This window comes from Ostrea edulis, chromosome 5 (assembly GCF_947568905.1).
Source record: "Ostrea edulis chromosome 5, xbOstEdul1.1, whole genome shotgun sequence".
Lineage (NCBI taxonomy): Eukaryota > Metazoa > Mollusca > Bivalvia > Ostreida > Ostreidae > Ostrea > Ostrea edulis.
The window spans coordinates 83,843,749-83,863,548 of record NC_079168.1 but is presented as its reverse complement, the minus strand read 5'-3'; the positions used below and the strand labels follow the sequence as shown (position 1 = coordinate 83,863,548).

The 19,800-nt window shown below is 37.3% G+C and overlaps 1 protein-coding gene across 7 annotated transcripts in view; it reads left to right on the top strand.

Annotated features, from left to right (window-relative positions):
* Positions 1-17,879, top strand: part of LOC125651981 (neuropeptide receptor 15-like) — a 39,350-nt gene extending 21,471 nt beyond the window's left edge. For all 7 annotated transcript variants that reach the window (XM_048880841.2, XM_048880843.2, XM_048880844.2 and 4 more), the window contains exon 3: positions 16,510-17,879. In XM_048880841.2, the coding sequence (XP_048736798.2) occupies positions 16,510-17,233 (724 nt within the window). In that variant the 3' untranslated portion in view covers positions 17,234-17,879. The remainder of the gene's footprint in view (positions 1-16,509) is intronic.
* The last annotated feature ends 1,921 nt before the right edge of the window (positions 17,880-19,800 follow it).

The following is a 19,800-nucleotide window of genomic DNA, read 5'->3' as shown; positions in this document are numbered from 1 at the left end:
GGCAGTGGTGACGTCTCCATATGAGTGAAATATTCTCGAGAGGGACGTAAAACAATATCCAATCAATCATCGACTTTGAAGATCGCAGGACTCTTGCTGTTGACTTGCAACCAATACTTGATGAATTTTGATGAAACTTTTCTAGTGGGTTTTTTCTGTCGTACAAAATCAATTACCTTAAACAAATCATACATGTACCGTTGCCGGTAGATGTTTTGGTCATAAGGCATACATTTCAAGAATGAATTCATTCTTTTTAACACGAAAAGTGTTATATTCACTCACTAACGCATTCAGCAGAATTGATTTCGTTCTAATTAGGAATTTTACATAAATTGGAGGGAATCTAAATATTCGCGAATGAAATCAAAATGTGACAAACAAGGTGGCTAAATTAAAGATGCATTCTTTAGACGACGAAATATGACTTGCTGACCCTCCGAATGCCGATTCGTTTTGTATTTGTATTGGAAATCTACAATGAATTAATTTAGCTTAAACTGGTCTTTCTTTAAAGCATGAAACTACGGAAGTTAACTTAGCAGTAACAACCTTGTCTAGGTTGTTTTATACATTAGGTCGCAAGGGACAGTTTCTAGGTCACCCGAGTTACTCGAGTACGGTATTGCTATTGGTTTGAATTAGTTGTCTTCAACTTCTTGATAACTACCCTTCCTATTCCTTTCAAATTTGGTATGAGGCATTTCTGGACAGGGAGGGGGCATCAACTGGACAATTCAGGACTCTTGCAATCCCGGGGCATTGGGGGGGGGGGGACAAAAATTGACCAATTTTCAAAACATCTCTACAATCATACATCTAAATGCATAGTCACGTGGAGCAGGAAGGCCTCTACCACAATTCTTACTTTTATGATCCCTGGGGTAGAGGTTCTGACTCCAGGGCGGGATTAAACTTGGCATATAGTGCTTGTGTACATGTATAATAACATCTGGATATTTATATGGAGTGGTTATTGCATGATCCCAGGGGCAGGGGATTTAGTATTAGGGTCGGGCCAAAATGATTATAGTTTAGTTAAATGTCTTATCATTTGAAAGACTCTTAAACTTTGCTAATACTACCTTACGCGCTAAACTAAATGCATGTTTTGGAAAAGCAGAAAGGGGCGTACCAAAATTGTGAATTTCGCAACCCTCGGACTCTGACTCTAGGGTAATACCCATGCAACATTAATCTCATATATTATACAAAGTCTTCCATCGATGTGGCACTCTCGGAGGCATTTGTGTGGGGGGGTTTTAAAAGTAGACTGCTGCTGGATATCGGAATTTAACTTAGTTGTACAGAAAAGTAAAATTATGGATATTGCAGCTCTTGGGGCTAATGATACTTCTAACTATTGAGCAATAAGACCAGTAGGCATCTTGATTTTTATTTCACGCATTGTGCCAAAGGGGTGTTTCACTTTCTAATTTAGTTTAAAACACCTTTTAATTTAGTTTACCGAATTTCTTTGGTGGTTTTTTTTCAGTGGCGATCTCTTCAAATTACTCCTCAGAAACCGTAAATGAAGTTTCTTTACAATTTAAGCTAGAAAATTTGTAAACACAATATCAACATCAGTTTCTATGAATCTAGGCCCTTTCATCATGTACATTTTTTCGTGTTGTTTTTATTTTCATTTCCTCCCCCCCCCCCCCTAGCAAATTCCCTTCAGCCTTTTGAAAACTGAGACAATGTGAATACCATGGAAGGACATGTCGTCTAAATGCACGTATAACCGCTCTGGTATATCCCGATATTCTCCCAGAAAGCCACAGTTCTGTATATAACAGTATGAAGTCTCTACTTAGCATTTAACGGGTCACGGTGTTTCAGTGATAGAGGTTTGCTTCGTAACCGGAAGGTCGCGAGTTAGAGCGGAGGCTTGTGCCATGGCCGCGTGAAACAAAGGTAGTGATTGGTCTAATTGTGGCACTTCATCTACAACTGGTGACAGGTCGTGAAAGAAATAACCAACCTAGTAGCCTACATGTATCTTATCTGCCATCCATCAATATTTTTTTTTACTAACTGTGGTCGTGACATTCTGTTTTAACACTGTTGAAGTTCAGCATTACAGCTAGCATTGAGTTTCGCATTTGATTTAATGATAGCTAATGAACTTCAACAGTGTTAAAACAGAATGTCATTTGAGTTTCGCAATTGACTCACGTCTCAAATGAGTGAAAAATTCTCAAGAGGGACGTTAAAGATTGATTGAATATTGTTTAACGTCCCTCTCGAGAATATTTCACTCATATAGAGACGTTATTCAAAGAAGATACAATCAATCATGCAAGGTGAAGATAACGAACAGTGATCAATCTCATAACTCCTATAATCAATACAAAATAGATAGTTGGGCAAACACAGACCCCTGGACACACCAGAGGTGGGATCAGGTGCCTAGGAGGAGTAGGCATCCCCTGTTGATCATACAATCGCATTTGACTTCTTCCACGCACATTTTACTACATGGACTTGCTTATCGCGTATCTTCTTCTCAACATAAAAACCCACTTGACAAAATAATTCTCATCATTAAGAACCAGTAACTTTCATAACATACACATCAGACCACTTCAAATATCATTTTTAAGAAAAAATGATAGGTATTTTGAAACTATTCCTTGCTATCATAAACATTATTCCACTCGCAACTAATCAACAAATTGGGTTTCCGACAGATGCATTTTTAACTCTTCATCTCATGATGCTATTTGCATGTTGGATTTATTGCCCCTGCAAAAAGCGGGCGATATTAATTTTGGGTCTGTCAATCATTCTGTCTGTCACACTTTCGTTTCCAGACTATATGAAATTTCACACAATAATTCCTGATGACTTGAGTATTGATTATTGTGTATCGTTTAACGTGCCTCCCGAGAATTTTTCACTCGTATGGAGACGTCACCATTACCAGTTAAGGACTGCAAAATTTAGGCCTTTGTTCGGCGCTTACGGCCTTTGAGTAGCAAGGGTTCTTTATCGTGCCACACCTACTGTGACACGCAACCTCGGTTTGGCGGTTTCATCTAGGGCGAAGGACCGCCCCATTTAGTCGTCTCTTACGCCAAGCAAAGGGTACTGAGGACCTATTCTAACTCGGATCCCCATGGGATATGACTTGGAAGAAGACCCTTATTGATATTGAGGTCAAAGATCCTTATATTTTTTTGTTTTCCACAAGCTTATGCAATGATATTAAATGTGATGAATATTTCTGACACTAGATAGACCTAGAGCTATTGGTTTCGAATTCCAAATGTCAAGGTCACCATTCGTGTAAGTCTAACACACACACTCTTTCTGAAAGTGTTTACTTTTAATCCCTAGTACTAAAAGATTCCGGAGTATGAAGGTTTTGGTCAGTCCGTCAGTTTGTTTCTACACCAACCTCCGGATGGTGACAAGGCTTTCATATTTCACATATGTAAATCCTAGTGACAAGACCTTTCATTTGATACCAAAATTTTGTTTTGACCATCTGACCTTTTCTAGAGATACTGAAAAACAAACACATTTTGGTAAAAAAAAAAAAATTGTAATAAAGTTTAAACAAAAAGTAAAACGTTTAAACATGCCAAATAACATAGTAATCAAATTACAAATGATGTTGCCCTCTTTTTCAAGTTGTAAGTTAGGTCAGCATGGGAAATATTTTCATTTACATCTTTCATTGAAAATCGCGATAATTGACGCTAAACAACATTAAAAGAACCACCATGGCCTATTCTTAGATTTTTACAATGGATGCTCTTTAAGGTGTTAACTTTCATTATACAATGATTGACTGATTAGATATTGTTTAACGTCCTTCTCGATAATTTTTCACTCGTATGGAGATGTCACCATTCCCGGTGAAGGGCTGAAAAATTTAGCCTTAGATCCTCGGCGCCTAAGGCCTTTGAGCAGAGAGGGATCTTTATCGTCCCACACCAGCTCTGACTCGGGGCCTTGGTTTTTGCGGTCTCATTCGAAGGACCGTTCCTCTTACGACGAACAAGGGGTACTGAGGACCTATTCTAACCCGGATCCCCACGGAATTTATACAATGAGATTTCATCATTTTTGAATTGCTATGGTTTTATATAGCGCTCTGAAGTTGAAGATGTTGGATACATCATGAAGCCATTTTCTAGTCATAGTCAACACAAGTCTTGTTTGTCAACGAAAAATATGATGAATTTTTATGCATGATATTAGTAGATGCTGAATTTGTTCAATCAGATGACAATCAAAAATCAACTTTATAAAAATTAAAAAATTGGTTTCCATGACAACAGTTTCAGAACACTGTTAACATGTAAAAGGAGTGACATTTTGCACTTTTTTCAAATATATTAAGTAATCAAAACGCTTAATCACTAAATATGATTATGTTTTGTAATATCAATGATTACTTCACTCAACTGTATTTATAACGATTTCATATCAGGTTTAAATGAAAAGGTGCATTTACGTTTTGTGAATTGGCAGTGGTGACGTCTCCATATGAGTGAAAAATTCTCGAAAGGGGCACCACTGTCGGTGAAGGGCTGCAAAATTTAGGTCTATGCTCGGCGCTTATAATGGCCTTTGAGCAGGAAGGGATCTTTATCGTGCCACACCTGCTGCGACACGGGGCCTCGGCTTTTGTGGTGTCATCCGAAGGACCGCCCTATATAGTCGCCTCTTACGACAAGCAAGGGGCACTGAGGACCTATTCTACCTCGGATCCCCAGGAGATCGTTAAGAATGTTAATATTGTAGATAGACTGGTGATAACTACGTAATACACGACAGAGGGTGGTGCTCATTTGTAAAGTTTTTGTAAGACAAGTCAGAATACAACATTTTACCATAAAAATCAAAGATGTTTGCGAATTGTCATACCGATAATTGAAATCCGTCGTCAAAGTTTCATGAAAATTGACTGCGGGTATATTTGTAGTTTGCGATCTTTGGCGCAATTGCGTGTAACAAGTGCAGTGTCATTAATATGAATATAAATTTTGGCGAATATTCCTCATCTGCCCCCAAAAAGCCTACATTTCCAACGCTCCAAAATTTAGCTGTGAGTATTCAGTCCGATATACGTATCGACAGCTGCGAGTTTTAAGTCCCATATACGGTCTCGGAATCTATGAGTTTTCCGTTCTCATGGGGCCCTTAATGAATGATTTAAAGGTATGTTTGGACAGAAGTGTAATGGAAATATATGGTATCCTCATGTAGAGTGCTATTCAATTCCAAAATTTGTTCACAGCATGAGGAAGGTACCTTGCATAAGAGTCTGAAAAATTACATAAAAAGCACCTGCTCAAGTCAGCGATATAACCAATGGATCTCCTACTTCAAAATTTTCTATCCACTGGCCGTAGTTCCACCAATTGACAAGTATTTTACGATTCTCAGTCATTTTAAATGGTATGAAAAGAACTAGAAAATTAGTTAAATGAAATTTGCACTCACTATTTATATATTAGTGTATTCATTATTAGATTTTCTATGTATTTCGTTTAAATATTTCATCATTAGCAGAACTGGAAGCCATGCTTTCAACACGATTCATGCTTTTATTCTCTATACGTCTTGTGTCACAATAATTTTAAATTTTCGTGAGCTGCCTCTCAGTTTATTCTATTATCGCTCGTCAATACTAGTATGTTTGCAATAGATTGAAGAAAAAAAGAATTTTATTTTGATTCTTCATTAGTTTTGTTATTCGATGAAACGTGGTTTTGAATGTCCCCCCCCCCACACACACACACACACAATCCCAACTTCTTAAGGCGTAAACGGTAACATTCGGATTTCTTTTAAGTTAACTTTAAACTAATAATCATATCAATTAAAATTATGATGTTTAATAAAGCCCGTACACGTATAGGATTTTTAAAAAACGTGTACTTTGTGAATTAGAGCCTTCAGACTTATACAAATTTTGATAAGCAGCTCAAGAAAAGATAATGAATTTTAGCAATAAAGTTAGCAGAAGCGGCCTGCAATGTGATTTTGAATTGTTTTACAATTGTTTCGGTATCAAGAAGCTAAGCTTTTATTTGAAATGTATACAATTGACATCCATGATGAAAATTTAAAGAGGCATTAAAGTCAAACCTGCATGGGTTATATTTCCCAATTAAAATGATTTTTCAGTTGAAATATTGTGTTTGTTTGAATGGCGTCTACTATCTTACTTAAAATTAGTTCTTCGTGATAACCGAGAGTCGAACTATTAACGAGAACGTCTTGCTAAATGTGAAATATACAAAAACACATTAGAAAGTATTGGAAAAAATAATCATTCTTATTTAGACGCGATAGCACATGTTGGTTCCCGCTGCTTAGCAGCGATCGTCGGATGTAGAGCGATGTGACAATTAATGAAGCGTAAGGAAAATTGGTAACTTCGCACGAGAATCTTTCCACGTGAAAGACAAAAGAGATCTTTGTTTCTCTCTCTCGATGAAATTAACAAGGCTTCTTGGAATTGGCGACAGGAAAAAGTGATCATCACTTACTGTTAACTGCACGAATTACACGCAAATAGCACGAAAAACGGTCTCATCTTTCTTTTAATGTGCAACATTTTAGTCTTCAACCTGTAACTTACCAAACTGAACGAATTGCAAAAAACACGGTCACCTTATACAAGAAAATTTTAAAACCTATCGATTGCAATATCTGTGCTTTAAGAAAGTATAGGAATTCATTAGTGAACTAAGGTTTTTTTCCTCTCCGTCATAATGATATAGGAAATGAACTTTAAATTACCAAATGCTCTTAATGTAGTAGCAAATGTTTGGTTCGACTACTGAAAACCAATTTCAAAAGAAAAATTTACTCGGAAGTTAATAATTGTGTTTGCGTTCTCATGCCTCATTAACGTGTGTTCCAAATTGGTCAGTCCCAAAACGGAACTGTGCATGCAAGTCACGGTTTATTTTGTATTGATATATATACTCCAAATCAAACATAAACTTTTAGACAAATTAACTTGATTACTACAGAGGTCTCACTAAACAATGTAGAAAAGTCATAAAGCAGTATCTTGTCTTCCGAATTGCCAGCTTCAATAAATATCAATACGTTTGTGGTATTCATTCCATTATACTTGTGTTTGAGATTAAGGTGTTCGATGCATCGTACGTTTTACACAAGCATTATATAAGTAAGCATTCTATAAGTATTGCGTAGTAATAAGTATCCCCTACTGGTCACAAGTCTAGTTGTTGGTGTAATATTCTGCACGAATAATCTTACGTCAACAGATTATGCATAATGAAATTAATAAATTATTTTAAAAATATGAATATAGAATTTGAATAGTCTATATATATGTATGGTTCTGAAAGTTTTGCATTAACTTTTTTAATACTCTAACATTCGCACTCGAAGATGTCTATCGTCGCATCAAACAACGCGCCATTCGTATCCTCGGCTTCCAATTATTTTGCCGTGTTAGGAACAACCTCACTTCCATTATTCTGAACAATGAGGCATATAAAGATCAGCATTTTCAGGTGGTGCTATAGTGACGGGTTTTTGAGCGCTCCGCAAAAAATCGTTTTGTTTCTTTAAAACATTGAAAAGCTTGTAAAGACGCTGAATCAAAGAAAAAGCCGGTTCCTGTGAATTATTGTGACCATTCTTTGTGGATTCGACATTGTTTTTCTTTTTCAAGTGTTAAAATCACCATGGGTATCCACTCACCGGTTTTCGAACTACATGTATGCCTCGGAATCTGGACGGAGGAAATTTCAAACAAAAAGAATGAGAAAACGGCAGATCGAAGCGGTAAATCAGCAAACAAGAGGATCAAACAGTCACTTGACTTTAGATTTACATTCGGTGCCGTCGTCTGTAAAAAGTGTTATTGTTTCAGACGTAAAACGGAGTTAGCAGTTCCGACACTGAACCTCTTACTCTGGGTACCGACATATCTGATGAACTGAGACTCATTCATGGAAGTCTTTTAGTTACCAGTGAGTCTATGATGATATTGAAAAAACAGTAACTACATATTTTTTTCAGAAATAAAAGGGGGATTAAAAAGAAATCGTAACAGATGTCAAAAGAAAGCGTCAAAGCCCAGGTTAAACACGCGTTTTAAAAGGAAAATAACCAAAAAGCAAAAAGAATTTTAGCATGAAACTAAAGAAATCGCAGAGGGGGTGGACATTAATTCAACTCTTGGAAATAATTCAAAGAACATTTGAAAGAATCAATATCAATGCAAAACACAGTGAAAACGGAATCTGCTCCAACTCTGGCGAATCACAATCAACATTTAATTTTTAGGATGGAAAGAAAGCACAGAAAAATCCTCGTGACGATTTGTGCGTCATAATGTATATGCGTCCTAATATATCTGAAGGGTCGGCGGGCCTTTAGTATAATATATCATCAACCCTTCAGATATATTAGACATAAGATTCACGGGGTAGAAGGAAAAACCAGACCAACTACTAGTATCGCTAAATTCAGAACGTCCGAAATTAAAGTGAAGGTAATCAGAAACAGATCATAAGAGAGAGGCGAAAAAGCGATTCTTGATGTTGAACCATTTAACACAGATGGACTCCTAACTTCTGAGAGACTTGAACAACGATGACCGAATCCTGAGTGGCACTTTACGGGGAAAAAAATTTCGCATTAGATCTTTAAAATCACTTAACTGTGACGAAATTTAAACTTGATCAGTAAACTACACACTGAATTCAGCTTCCTAAATCAAAGCAGAATGAAAAGTGCGGAAAAGCAAGTGGAACAGATTACACGACGGAAAGACCACCCCGTACAGACAGACGAACACGTACAGCCAGACGAAGTACAGAAGGGACATACATGTATGGACGAACACGTAGACAGACGAACACGTACAGATAGACGAACACATACAGATAGACGGACACGTACAGACGGACGAACACGTACAGATAGACGAACACGTACAGACGGACGAACACGTACAGACAGAAGAACACGTACAGATAGACGAAGAAAAAACCTATAGTTCCCTGCGGTTTCACCGGTATACTTAACTATACACACGCTTGAACACGTGACAAAAATGAGCCATTTATTTAATTGAAATTATATCTACGAGTCTGAAACAGACTACAGCTTCCACCTACACCCCACTCCACCTCGCCAACACCATTTGACCCGTCTTTTTGCAAAACATCACCTGACGGACATTAACATTGTAGAGGTTCTACTCCAATCGCTCACAAGATATAAATTTCTCCTTTTTCATATTTCAGATTTCTTATCATTCCATAGTCCGATAATGTACAAAGTTTTCATTCTAATAGCCCAGGGACGTTATTACTTTAATCCCCTCGCAATTCATTGCAAGTGAGGATATAGTAACAGGGCCCGTTCGTATGTGGGTGGGTGTACACTGTAACACTGAGCTTGTAGACACTCCACAGGCTACATCTTATGCTCCATTGATTCCATACTTCAGTACTTGTAGCTTTGTTATCAAGAGAGGAAGAACCCTGGGGTCAAAAGATCAAAGTGAATACCGGACTTGATTGATTGATGTTTTCCGTCACACTCAACAATTTTTCAGTTATTTGGTGGCGCCCAGTTTTTATTGGTGGAAGAGAGAACCCAGATACAATTACCTGGGAAGAGACCACCGACCTTCCGCAAGTAAACTGGGAAACTTTCTCACTTACCGGCGCGAGCGGGATTCGAACCCGCGCCGACCAGAGGTGAGAGGCTGTGATTTTGAGAGCGATGCTCTAACCACTCGGCTACGGAGGCCCACCCTTCATAGAAAACGTTTGTAGACATTCATTGCGAGGGGATATACACGCCTTGCGGATCTCCTGTTACTCTGTGGTCCGGTTAAGAGATTGATTGATTGAATATAGTGTAACTTCCCTCTCGAGAATATTTCACTCATATGGAGACATCACCACTGCCGGTGAAGGGCTGCAAAATTTTGGCCTATGCTCGGCGCTTACGGCCTTTGAGCAGGGAGGTATCTTTATCATGCCACACCTGCTGTGACACGGGACCTCGGTTTTTGCGGTCTCATCCGAAGGACCGCCCCACTTAGTTGCCTTCTACGACAAGCAAGGGGTACTGACAACTGAGGACCTATTCTAACCCGGATCACCAAGGGATTATATATGTATTGAAAGTATTTACTGATTTCCCAATATTCATAAGTTAAGAGAGGTTACTATAATAAATAATTGGTTGTCAATAAATTTAGATTATTTTTTGCGATACCTTAATCTCATAATAAAGCAAAGACATGTCTTTTTTTATGAAAAGAACACATTTATATATAGTGTACATCTGTGCAACAGAGTAGGGTTCAATGTTCGGAAAAGAATGACACAAATGGACACACAATTACAATGTTGTAACTATATTCTCAAACAACATGCATCTCGTAAGCCTAATCGAACAATACCTATCCATAGCATTAACGAATTCTTTAACAAAATACGGCACATACAATAAAACTGTAATTTGTGCCCAATGCCCATTATTGATAAACGTGACATAAAAGTTAATTTAGCAACCAATTGTAAGAAACTAGTAGTAGTCGCTTGATTAAATGTCCTGGCATCATGCCAATCTCGGGCACTTTTTACAGTTTGTTTCAGAATCAGAATGCGAAAGATATAACATATTCGGACGAGCGAATTGGAATTACGTACCGTTATGCATACAGTGTAGCCTAATTTGACTGATTTTATCAACAGTGGCATTTCCCTCACCTCGGAGTTTTTGTAAATTTCCATGATAACGAATAAATATTGCACTTTCTGACAATAATAGGATATAGGTCAAACCAAATGTACCACATTGCTAGGTCTTACTAGCCTCCAATCAAATTATCCCCCCAAAAAATAACACAATAATGACAAGTTATTGTTTGGTGCGCTGGAATGGCTGGGCTTGCGGTATTATCGTTCCTGAATCTGTAAAACACCAGAGTATTGGCAAAGAGATTCGCAATGTGACATAGTACCCCTCTGAACACAATGAGCACGGCTCTATTACTCTCTAGGCGTCCATTCCAGAGGAATAATTACTGCGGATTTATAACGTACTCTGCTGATGAAAGACGCGCTAATGGCTCAAGTTTTTAAAATCTATCATAAAAAACAATAATAATGAATGGTTTTTGTTCTTGTACTTGATTTGATGCAAATTAACGGAACTCGAGTACAATGAGTATGTTATCCATGTTGCGCATTGATGGCAATATTAGAGTCATCAAAAATACTATCGAAAATATCAATTGCCTCTGTAAATCTGAAATATCACTTTCATGCAAACATGCGTGCCCAATGCGCATCAAGAGTTTTGGTTTGTATGAAACACACAAACATCTTAACTTTACGGTACAGAAACGAAAATCCGTGGGGGTCAATTTTTACTGCATGCAACCAATATTTGTTTATCAACCATGAATTCAATACAGGATGTCAAAATACAAGTTCAAAACTAACACAAAACAAAAATCATTTCGACATCAATAAATTGAACACCGACCGTTATAAACAGGCAATGAGACTAATTTGGGATGTAACTCTAGCTGCATACCCAGGTAATGACAGCGGTTCCAGTGGTTTGCCACTTTAAACAACATGCTTAATGTTTCCGTTCATTGAGTGTTGTACTTCACAGATTTCCTCTTATGTCGACAGAGAAAATTAATCCTTGTTCTGTTTGGTCAAAATGGTGACTGCCGTTGTGCACTATCTACCTCCATCGTTACAATTGATCCAGGAAAATCTATGATAAGCAAAAATTAGTGTTATATTTGAATTCTGAACAATAGAACCCAATCTCAAATCATAACGATAAATAATACAGGTACATTTCGTTGAAGAAATTGTTAAAATTGTAATTCATACAGAACTTCACGTTTCCTATGCATTGCGTCTCGTCAGAATCTCATGGCTGGACACAGTAAAGAGTCTCAAATTCCACTTAGCTTTGTATGTATAGAGTATCAAATCTTTTTCATGCTCCTAAATAATAGAGAAACATAATAAGTATGCAAGATTGAATTAATTAAATGTTTTCGAACTCTTGATGTCTTGACAGATTCTAGGGCATTTTCATTGTAAAGAGAACCAGAAATATCCCTCAAAATAGGAAGTAACTGAAGAAGCGTAGTTTAATTAACACATCTCTGCATCATTAATGATTAGAGTTCAGGACAACAGCTAGCTGGGAGCAATTTATAAGGAAATCTAACGCTGTATCCAGCAAGTGTGATAAATATTTAAAGACAACCGAACCCAATTAGCATCAAAGTGACAGCGTATATAAAAAATATACGGTATGAATACCATCAATGTGTTTTGTTCATAGTTTAAAAGTTTCTCGGGATTGGTGATATAACGTCTGTCGCGACACGGGTCCTCTATTTTGAAGGTCATACCCGAAAGATTCACGAATCTTCTAAATGCCGAGAGGTTGGCGAAAGAGCAATCACTACCTATTTTAACGTATAAGATTTGACGTGGGCATGGCACGAGCGGGGCTCGAACTCACGACACCCCCCCCCCTCCCCCCCCCCCCCCCCCCCCCCGGTTACGGAGCGAACGCTTTACCACAGTACTAAGTATAAGCGTAAGATCATCAACCTTGGTGTACATGGTCCCCATAGTGTTGGTGCCGATTATATTTTGAACAGTAAACATTTTGCTTCTCAAGTTATACTTCAGTAGAGTGAAACCTTTCTTCGATTTGATATTACAAAGTCATACTAGTACTAAAATGTTAATACTTTCTGATATCAGGGAAAGTGTGAAAATAGCACTGTCAGGGCAGATGTTAGATGAAAATGCTTTCTTTAATTTCTATTGCAATATGAATATATTTACCAGACGTATTTGCAGTGTGAGCGTGGCTCTTGATCTTTCGAAGTGTTGATATTGGTTAGTATAAGCAAAAATTAGGGCTTTCAAGGATTTCAACGTCAGACTTGATGTTCTTCAAATTTAAGACGTGATTGACAATTCGTAATGTAGCGGTAATACACTGAGGTTTAATTGATATATTGAATCGTAAGTTCCTCCACACTCGCTAATCGTTTTAGTCTATGCACACAGTTTCTAACTCGTGTAATATTAATGAATTCAGTTATGAAATGCCTTTTGTGCTTTCAATTAACGATTTTAAAAAATACCGCAGGCTGTCATTCTATACGACATGTTTTGTATACGTTTAGTAGTATATCGTCTTCGAATATAAAATATGTCCTAAACCTAAGGTAATTCCTGCACTTTTGACTCATTAACTTTTTAATAGTGGCATTTATTTTTGTAGAAAATGTTATTCTATTTATATCTAGTATCTCCAGGGGACCGTGTTTGTCCTTCTCTTAATTTTGTTTTCTTTATAAGATTGATCACCTCGTTATCTTCACGTGTTCCTATACTAGTTGCATCATTTTATTTCGTACATGTTGATCCTGTGGGGATCCTGATAAGAATAGGTCTTCAATACCCCTTACCTGTCGTAAGAGGCGACGAAATGGGGTGGTCTTTCCAGGCCCGGTGTCACAGCAAGTGTGGGCATGATAAAGATCCCTCCATGCTCAAATTAAGTCCGTAGGCGCTAAGCATAGGCCTAAATTTTGCAGCCCTTCACCGGCAATGGTGACGTCTCCATATGAGTGAAACATTCTCAAGAGGGACGTTAGAGAATATCAATCAATGAATGTAGATATTAAGAAATCTCCTATGTAGTTTTAGATTTCTTGAAGCATAAGCAGTACGTACGGAGCTGACAACCATCCAGTATATTTTGTTTGTAAACTGTATACATGTAATTACTAATGGTCAATTACTTTCAAATGAATTCGATGCAAATTACAAATTTTACAATACTAAACGGTGAATAAATTGAAGTGTGGCGATTTTAATAGGTCTAAATCAAACGTTTGACTGGGGTTTTTTTTTTTTTTTTTACTATTGAGATAAAGTATTACCGTAAAGTTAGTAAAATAAAATGATTTGTTACATACTTTATAATATATAATATTATAGGCTGTTTGCATGGTCAATAATGACTGGTCATTAAACTGGGCTTTCTTTATACACCCCCTGCGGAATATCTACGAATTTAGATTTAAGTAGAATATAATATTATACAGACTATAGAGTGTATTGGAATTTAAAGTTTCACATTTCGATTGAAAATATAATGTGCATTTTTCAAACCAATTAATTTCTTAAATAAAATGACATTGTTTACTAGTAGTCTTTATTTTTTGTTTATAACTTGATGGTGAGTATGTAATGGAGATGAAATACACTCCCGGGTTGATTTCTAGTAGGATACAAATAAAGACTATGTTTTAATCTCCTATGCATGTCCGCCGTGCCCCCCCCCCCCCCTCCCATGCATTTGCTATTAGGATATGACCGTGTACTTACAATCGTTACCCTATTACTACCCTCAGACTGTGTAAAACTCATAATTGTTCATAGACCCACGAGGGACAGATTGTCATTTCGATCGATCATTGAAATTGCGTACTCGACCCACACTTAGAAAAGGGAACTACGGGTATAATATTATACACAGAAAATGTTCTGATATTGATTACTGTAACATATTGGAAAAATTAATCAGATTTCAGTCCACTCGTGGCTATACAGACCTACACAAATGTTCGACTGACCCGTATGGTCAATTTTTTAACGAAAAACCAGCTCGATGGAAATTTTAAGTGGAGTTAGAGAAAGTATGCATCATCGTTAGGGATAATCTATTTCCATCAACAACAAGTAACGGAGTTATTTACATAGGTATTTACGGACAGTGTGGGACAGTTTGATACACATAATGTCTACCGGTCGCGGTGGATCGCGTCCGACATACTGATTCCTCCATTGCCAAGCGTTCGTTATGTAGGAGTGAAAGTCACGGGTCAGTCCCGTGTCGCGGCAGGCGTTGTCACAGTAAAGAACCCTCACAGCTACGCCCTCAGCTCTAAGCATCTGTTGACGCCTCAATATCAGTAAAAAATTCTCGAAGGAACGAAGAACAAACCAACTTTTAAAATCACTGCTGCACTCGAGGCAATCATTTTAGTATCTAATGAAGGTGCCCTTCTAGCGATGATATTTATAACCTATAATGGATACTACAAATTGAAAAATCCTAATTACACTTCACCATTCGGTTGGGATGCTCGAGATCTGCATCACATCAAACCCCATTGATCCGCACCCTTTGATCTTTTGTTGCTGACAAGTGGTAAATTACTAATTGAAAGATTGAAAAGCTATACAGGGCCGCTGCAGGTCATTGTAAATAAAACTTTACAACTTACAGATTGCGTATGTTCGAAGTGTCTACTGGATAATTGATCGTGTATAGAAAGTGTCAAGAGAACGGCTGCGAGTCCTCTCGTTTAAAATATAAAGTACGCATTCATTGTACATTGTGGTTTGCCCTTCAAGTTTGTATTGAAATTCCCCAGAAGATAAACACTACATATTTCTGGGCGTCTTAATTGACGTTTTGAAAAAAATAATGAGGGTTGTCACTTCCAGATAGAGGATAGGGATATTGTAAAATGGCGATTGCATTCAGGAACTTCGCAAACGTTGTATAGAAAAATGACAGCTACTCTGCGAACGTTTACACTATTAATGGTGGCGAGTTGATGGTGCAAATCAGAAATTCTCTCTGGGAATAAAAATGATACGGGAATTGTACTGAATTTATAGTTTCACTGAATTAAGCATTGTGCATTGCAATCGTTGTCTATTTCGTGCAACAAGTCGGTACAATGATTAGCGGCGTGTCTCTTATTTTCTCTGTTAATTTCATGATATAATTCATCATCGTCTAGGGCGCTCTTGATTGACTTACACTGCAGTGTCCATTTTCTGAAATCGCGTTGTGGTGTATAGTAGTCGATATTCAGTCGGGGGCTTTAGTTGATCGATGCTGTGCAAATCTAATCGGTGTAAAACTAGAATAGGAAATTATTACATATTTATTTTTTGCGGCGAGTGTGACCAATCCTTAAGGGATGCGTACTCCTCCTAAGCACCTGATCCCATCTCTGGTGTGCCCAGGGGCCTGTTCCCCTTCTTTTAATTTTTGTTTTCTTCATAGTATTTATGAGATGTGTATAAAATTATATACATTATATAAATATTTCTAACAACAAGTATAAAAATGCTTTCTACGTATAATATATGCTTATTCATTTATTTCCTGATCCAAAGTTGTAAATCAATTAAATAAGAAGAAAATAATGGAGACGAAAACAAGGACGTCATTCATCCAACATCATTTTGTCAACCATGTTAAAATTACACCGCATTCAAAATATGGCAATGCAATGTGTATTTTGAACACCGTGTGTATACCGTCGTAAGACAAATCAAACGTGCCCTATGAGATTTTTTTCTGTGTTAAATTAAACTATCAAAAGATAGTATATTCCATAGCCATACGTGTATATTTTTTTTATTTACTGTTGCAGTATTGTGCTTTTATTTTCAGATTTGTGGCAATCGTCTTTCCCATCAAAGCTCAGATTTTGTGTAACCGAAGAAAGAACTTTATCGTTGTGTTATTGATTTGGTTTGTGGGAGTAATGTGCGGTTTACCAACTGCCCGGTACAACCAAGTTGTGCTCGTCGACCCTCCACGGAACTTCTCGCTGTGCTTGACGTCATTTCCGAGGATTATTGATCAGCATCTTTACAAGTTCTCCGAATTTGCTCTGTACTACTTTATCCCAGTTTGTATTCAAATTGTACTGTACGCGATAATAGGACAACGACTGTATGTTAGTACCAGTGAACTCCACACCAAGTTCCAGATGAGGAAGGACACCAAATGTAAATCTGATAGGGCAAGTGACACTATCAAAGCCAGAAAGGGCGTGGTCAAAATGTTAGTGGCTAGCGTGATTGTGTACACAGGTTGTTACGCCCCACCCCAAGTTTTGCTGTTCTACAACGTTATTTCCAACACGGAGTTTCAAGAAACTTGGGAATTTGTGGCGATCGTGCACGTTATAGCGTATATCAACTCTGCTGCAAATCCTATCTTATACAGCATATTTAGTCAGAACTTTAGGAAAAATTTCAAGAAGTGTTTAAAATGCATTTGTTTAAAAAGCAAAGAGAAATATACACGAGTTATGTTTGACTCTTCAATGGAGTCGTCTCGGATGCTTTCAGGGAAGGGTAGTCAAAAAACTACAATATCCCGTGTGTAATGAAATCATTATCTATCTAAAATGTTGATGTATGTGTAAATTTCAAAACTTATTTATATTTTAAAATCTTCATTGCATGTCACATCGTTTAGCTGATAGATTTTCTGGGTTTTTTTTTATAGGGATGAGTTTACCCCATACATGTGAAACCCTTTTTGTTGTAATTTTCCCTTGTAGAGCAACAGCCAGATATTCTATCCTAATTAGGAGTTTTAATCAGTATTTATTTTACTGAATGACAAAATATTCTACATCCTTACATTTGTATTACGCTAAATTTCTCATAATCCAAATTTCGTACAAGGCACGAGTTACGGAAAAGGTTCTTCATAACATTGTCTTAGTGATTGATGTTGAATACAGTGTGTTTATTTAATTGTTAATCTTAACGTTTATCTGTTTTCTCAATACGTTAATGACTTTATATATCGTTGAAAGCATTGACATTTCAGCTTGACATAAAACAAAAACCAACCTAAATATAAATAGGACACAAGTTAAATTTCAATAAATTTTATTTCTTGTATACATGTACAAGTCCAAATGTATAATTATGCTTCTTGTAAAAATTGGGGGAAACTGATGACACATTCAACATATTCATTGTGTAACTATTTATGTAATAAAATTGTCAGATTAGATTTTTCCCTTTGTTGTTTTAGTGATTTTTCTGAACGCAGCACTGTCCGTAAAAATACATTTTTCTATCGAGATGACATACAAAAACTTTATAATCATATAATTAAATGAGAAGTACAAAGTACACTAAACGAAGTAAAATGAGTAAAGATGGATCTCTCATCCTATGTCACTGTTAACATTGTTATCAAACGAGCAGGATAAAACTTACACCAAACTACAAGAAACAAAGGAAATTTTATTTATTACACATTATATATATAGTTATGCCTTTACCCGTGTATATTCCTATAGACGGCGAAAAGGGTACAAACATACAAGACTAAAGAAACTGAATAACAAAAATAATTATGCAAAATGAACGGTTATCGAGTACGAATATTGGACCGAGTTGTCTGGATACTAAATGAATGACTTACACACCACCTAGCTTTAATTCAGAGAATTTGTTTTGTTTAGTATTGATGACCGTTCGTTTTGGAATGGTGACCGTTCATTTTTCATTTGAATCTGATGATTTATTTTGCTACAAACAGTTCATTTTGCATATACACTTTTATTTATCCCTTTCGCCGCCCATATATATCCCCTATTCAGTTGCTTTTAAGCCGCTTACCATATCCTCAGTGATTGACATTGTTCAGCATTCAGATCATGTTAAGTTTTGGGCAGAAAAGACTTTACAGATGAAAATCTGAATGTAGGACGTCAATAATCACTGCATCCATAATAAACAGTAGCTTGTGGTTCCAGAAATCTCTAAAATCCTCATTATGCTGAGCCCTGGTGTTTCCTATGGATGTATTAATGACTGACCTGTTTCTCATGAATCAAAACACAATATTTGCATTTTAGGGTGGGTTGTTGGAAAACCAGCGAACATCCTCCTCCTCATCCCTATGATGCGTGTTGTCTACCAACAAGCATGGATGTCTAAAGAAAGATTATTACATCGCATGCACTTCCGCTCTGATCCTCGGTGATTGATATTCTCCAGCATCCAGATCATGTTGGAAATAGAAGGCTCCATCGGTCATCAATCATCCTTTTACATCCACTCCGAAAATCGAATGATACCACGACCTTCTCCCAATATTCAAAATAGTAATACAATTGATGTATTTTAATATCTTTGGTTTGCAGGTAAAAGGGCTCTCCTTTCAAGTGTCGGCTCTTCTCTGATCTTTATATTCATAGCGTTGAAACCACACTTTAAGCCCCAGTTCGGGACTTTCATGAAAGACCGTCTACATTAAACCCCACGGTCTGTTAAATTGGGGGCCTCTGTGGCCGAGTGGTTAGAGCATCACACTCAAAATCACACGGCCTCACACTTCTGTCGGCGCGGGTTCGAATCCCGCTCGCGCCGATAAGTGAGAAAGTTTCCCAGTTTACTTCCGGAAGGTCGGTGGTCTCTTCCCAAGTACATTGTATCTGGGATCTCTCTTCCACCAATAAAAAAAGTGGGCGCCACCAGGTAACTGAAAAGTTGTTGAGTGTGGCGGAAAACATCAATCAATCTGTTAAATTATGATCATCGATTGTAATCTTATACACACCGCAATATAAACAGCACCATTCACCCCCAAAGGAAGAATCCCTGTGGCCACAATCCACTAAATAATTCACTAGGATTGATTGATGTTTACCGATGCGAGCGGGATTCGAACCAGCGGGATTTTGAGCGCGATGCTCTAACCACTCGGCCACGGAGGCCCTTTAAAATCACCAGGACATCGGCCTTCAAGACAAAGGAAAGTTGAAGATAATGAACAGTGATCAATCTCATAACTCCTGGATATACCAGTGGAACTCATTCCACGTCCTAAATTTAGAAATGTGACGTCATAGGGAAAGCGGAATATCCCCATCAAGTCTCTGATATAAATATTGAAACTTAATGAACCGTGTAGTGAATTAAAACAATG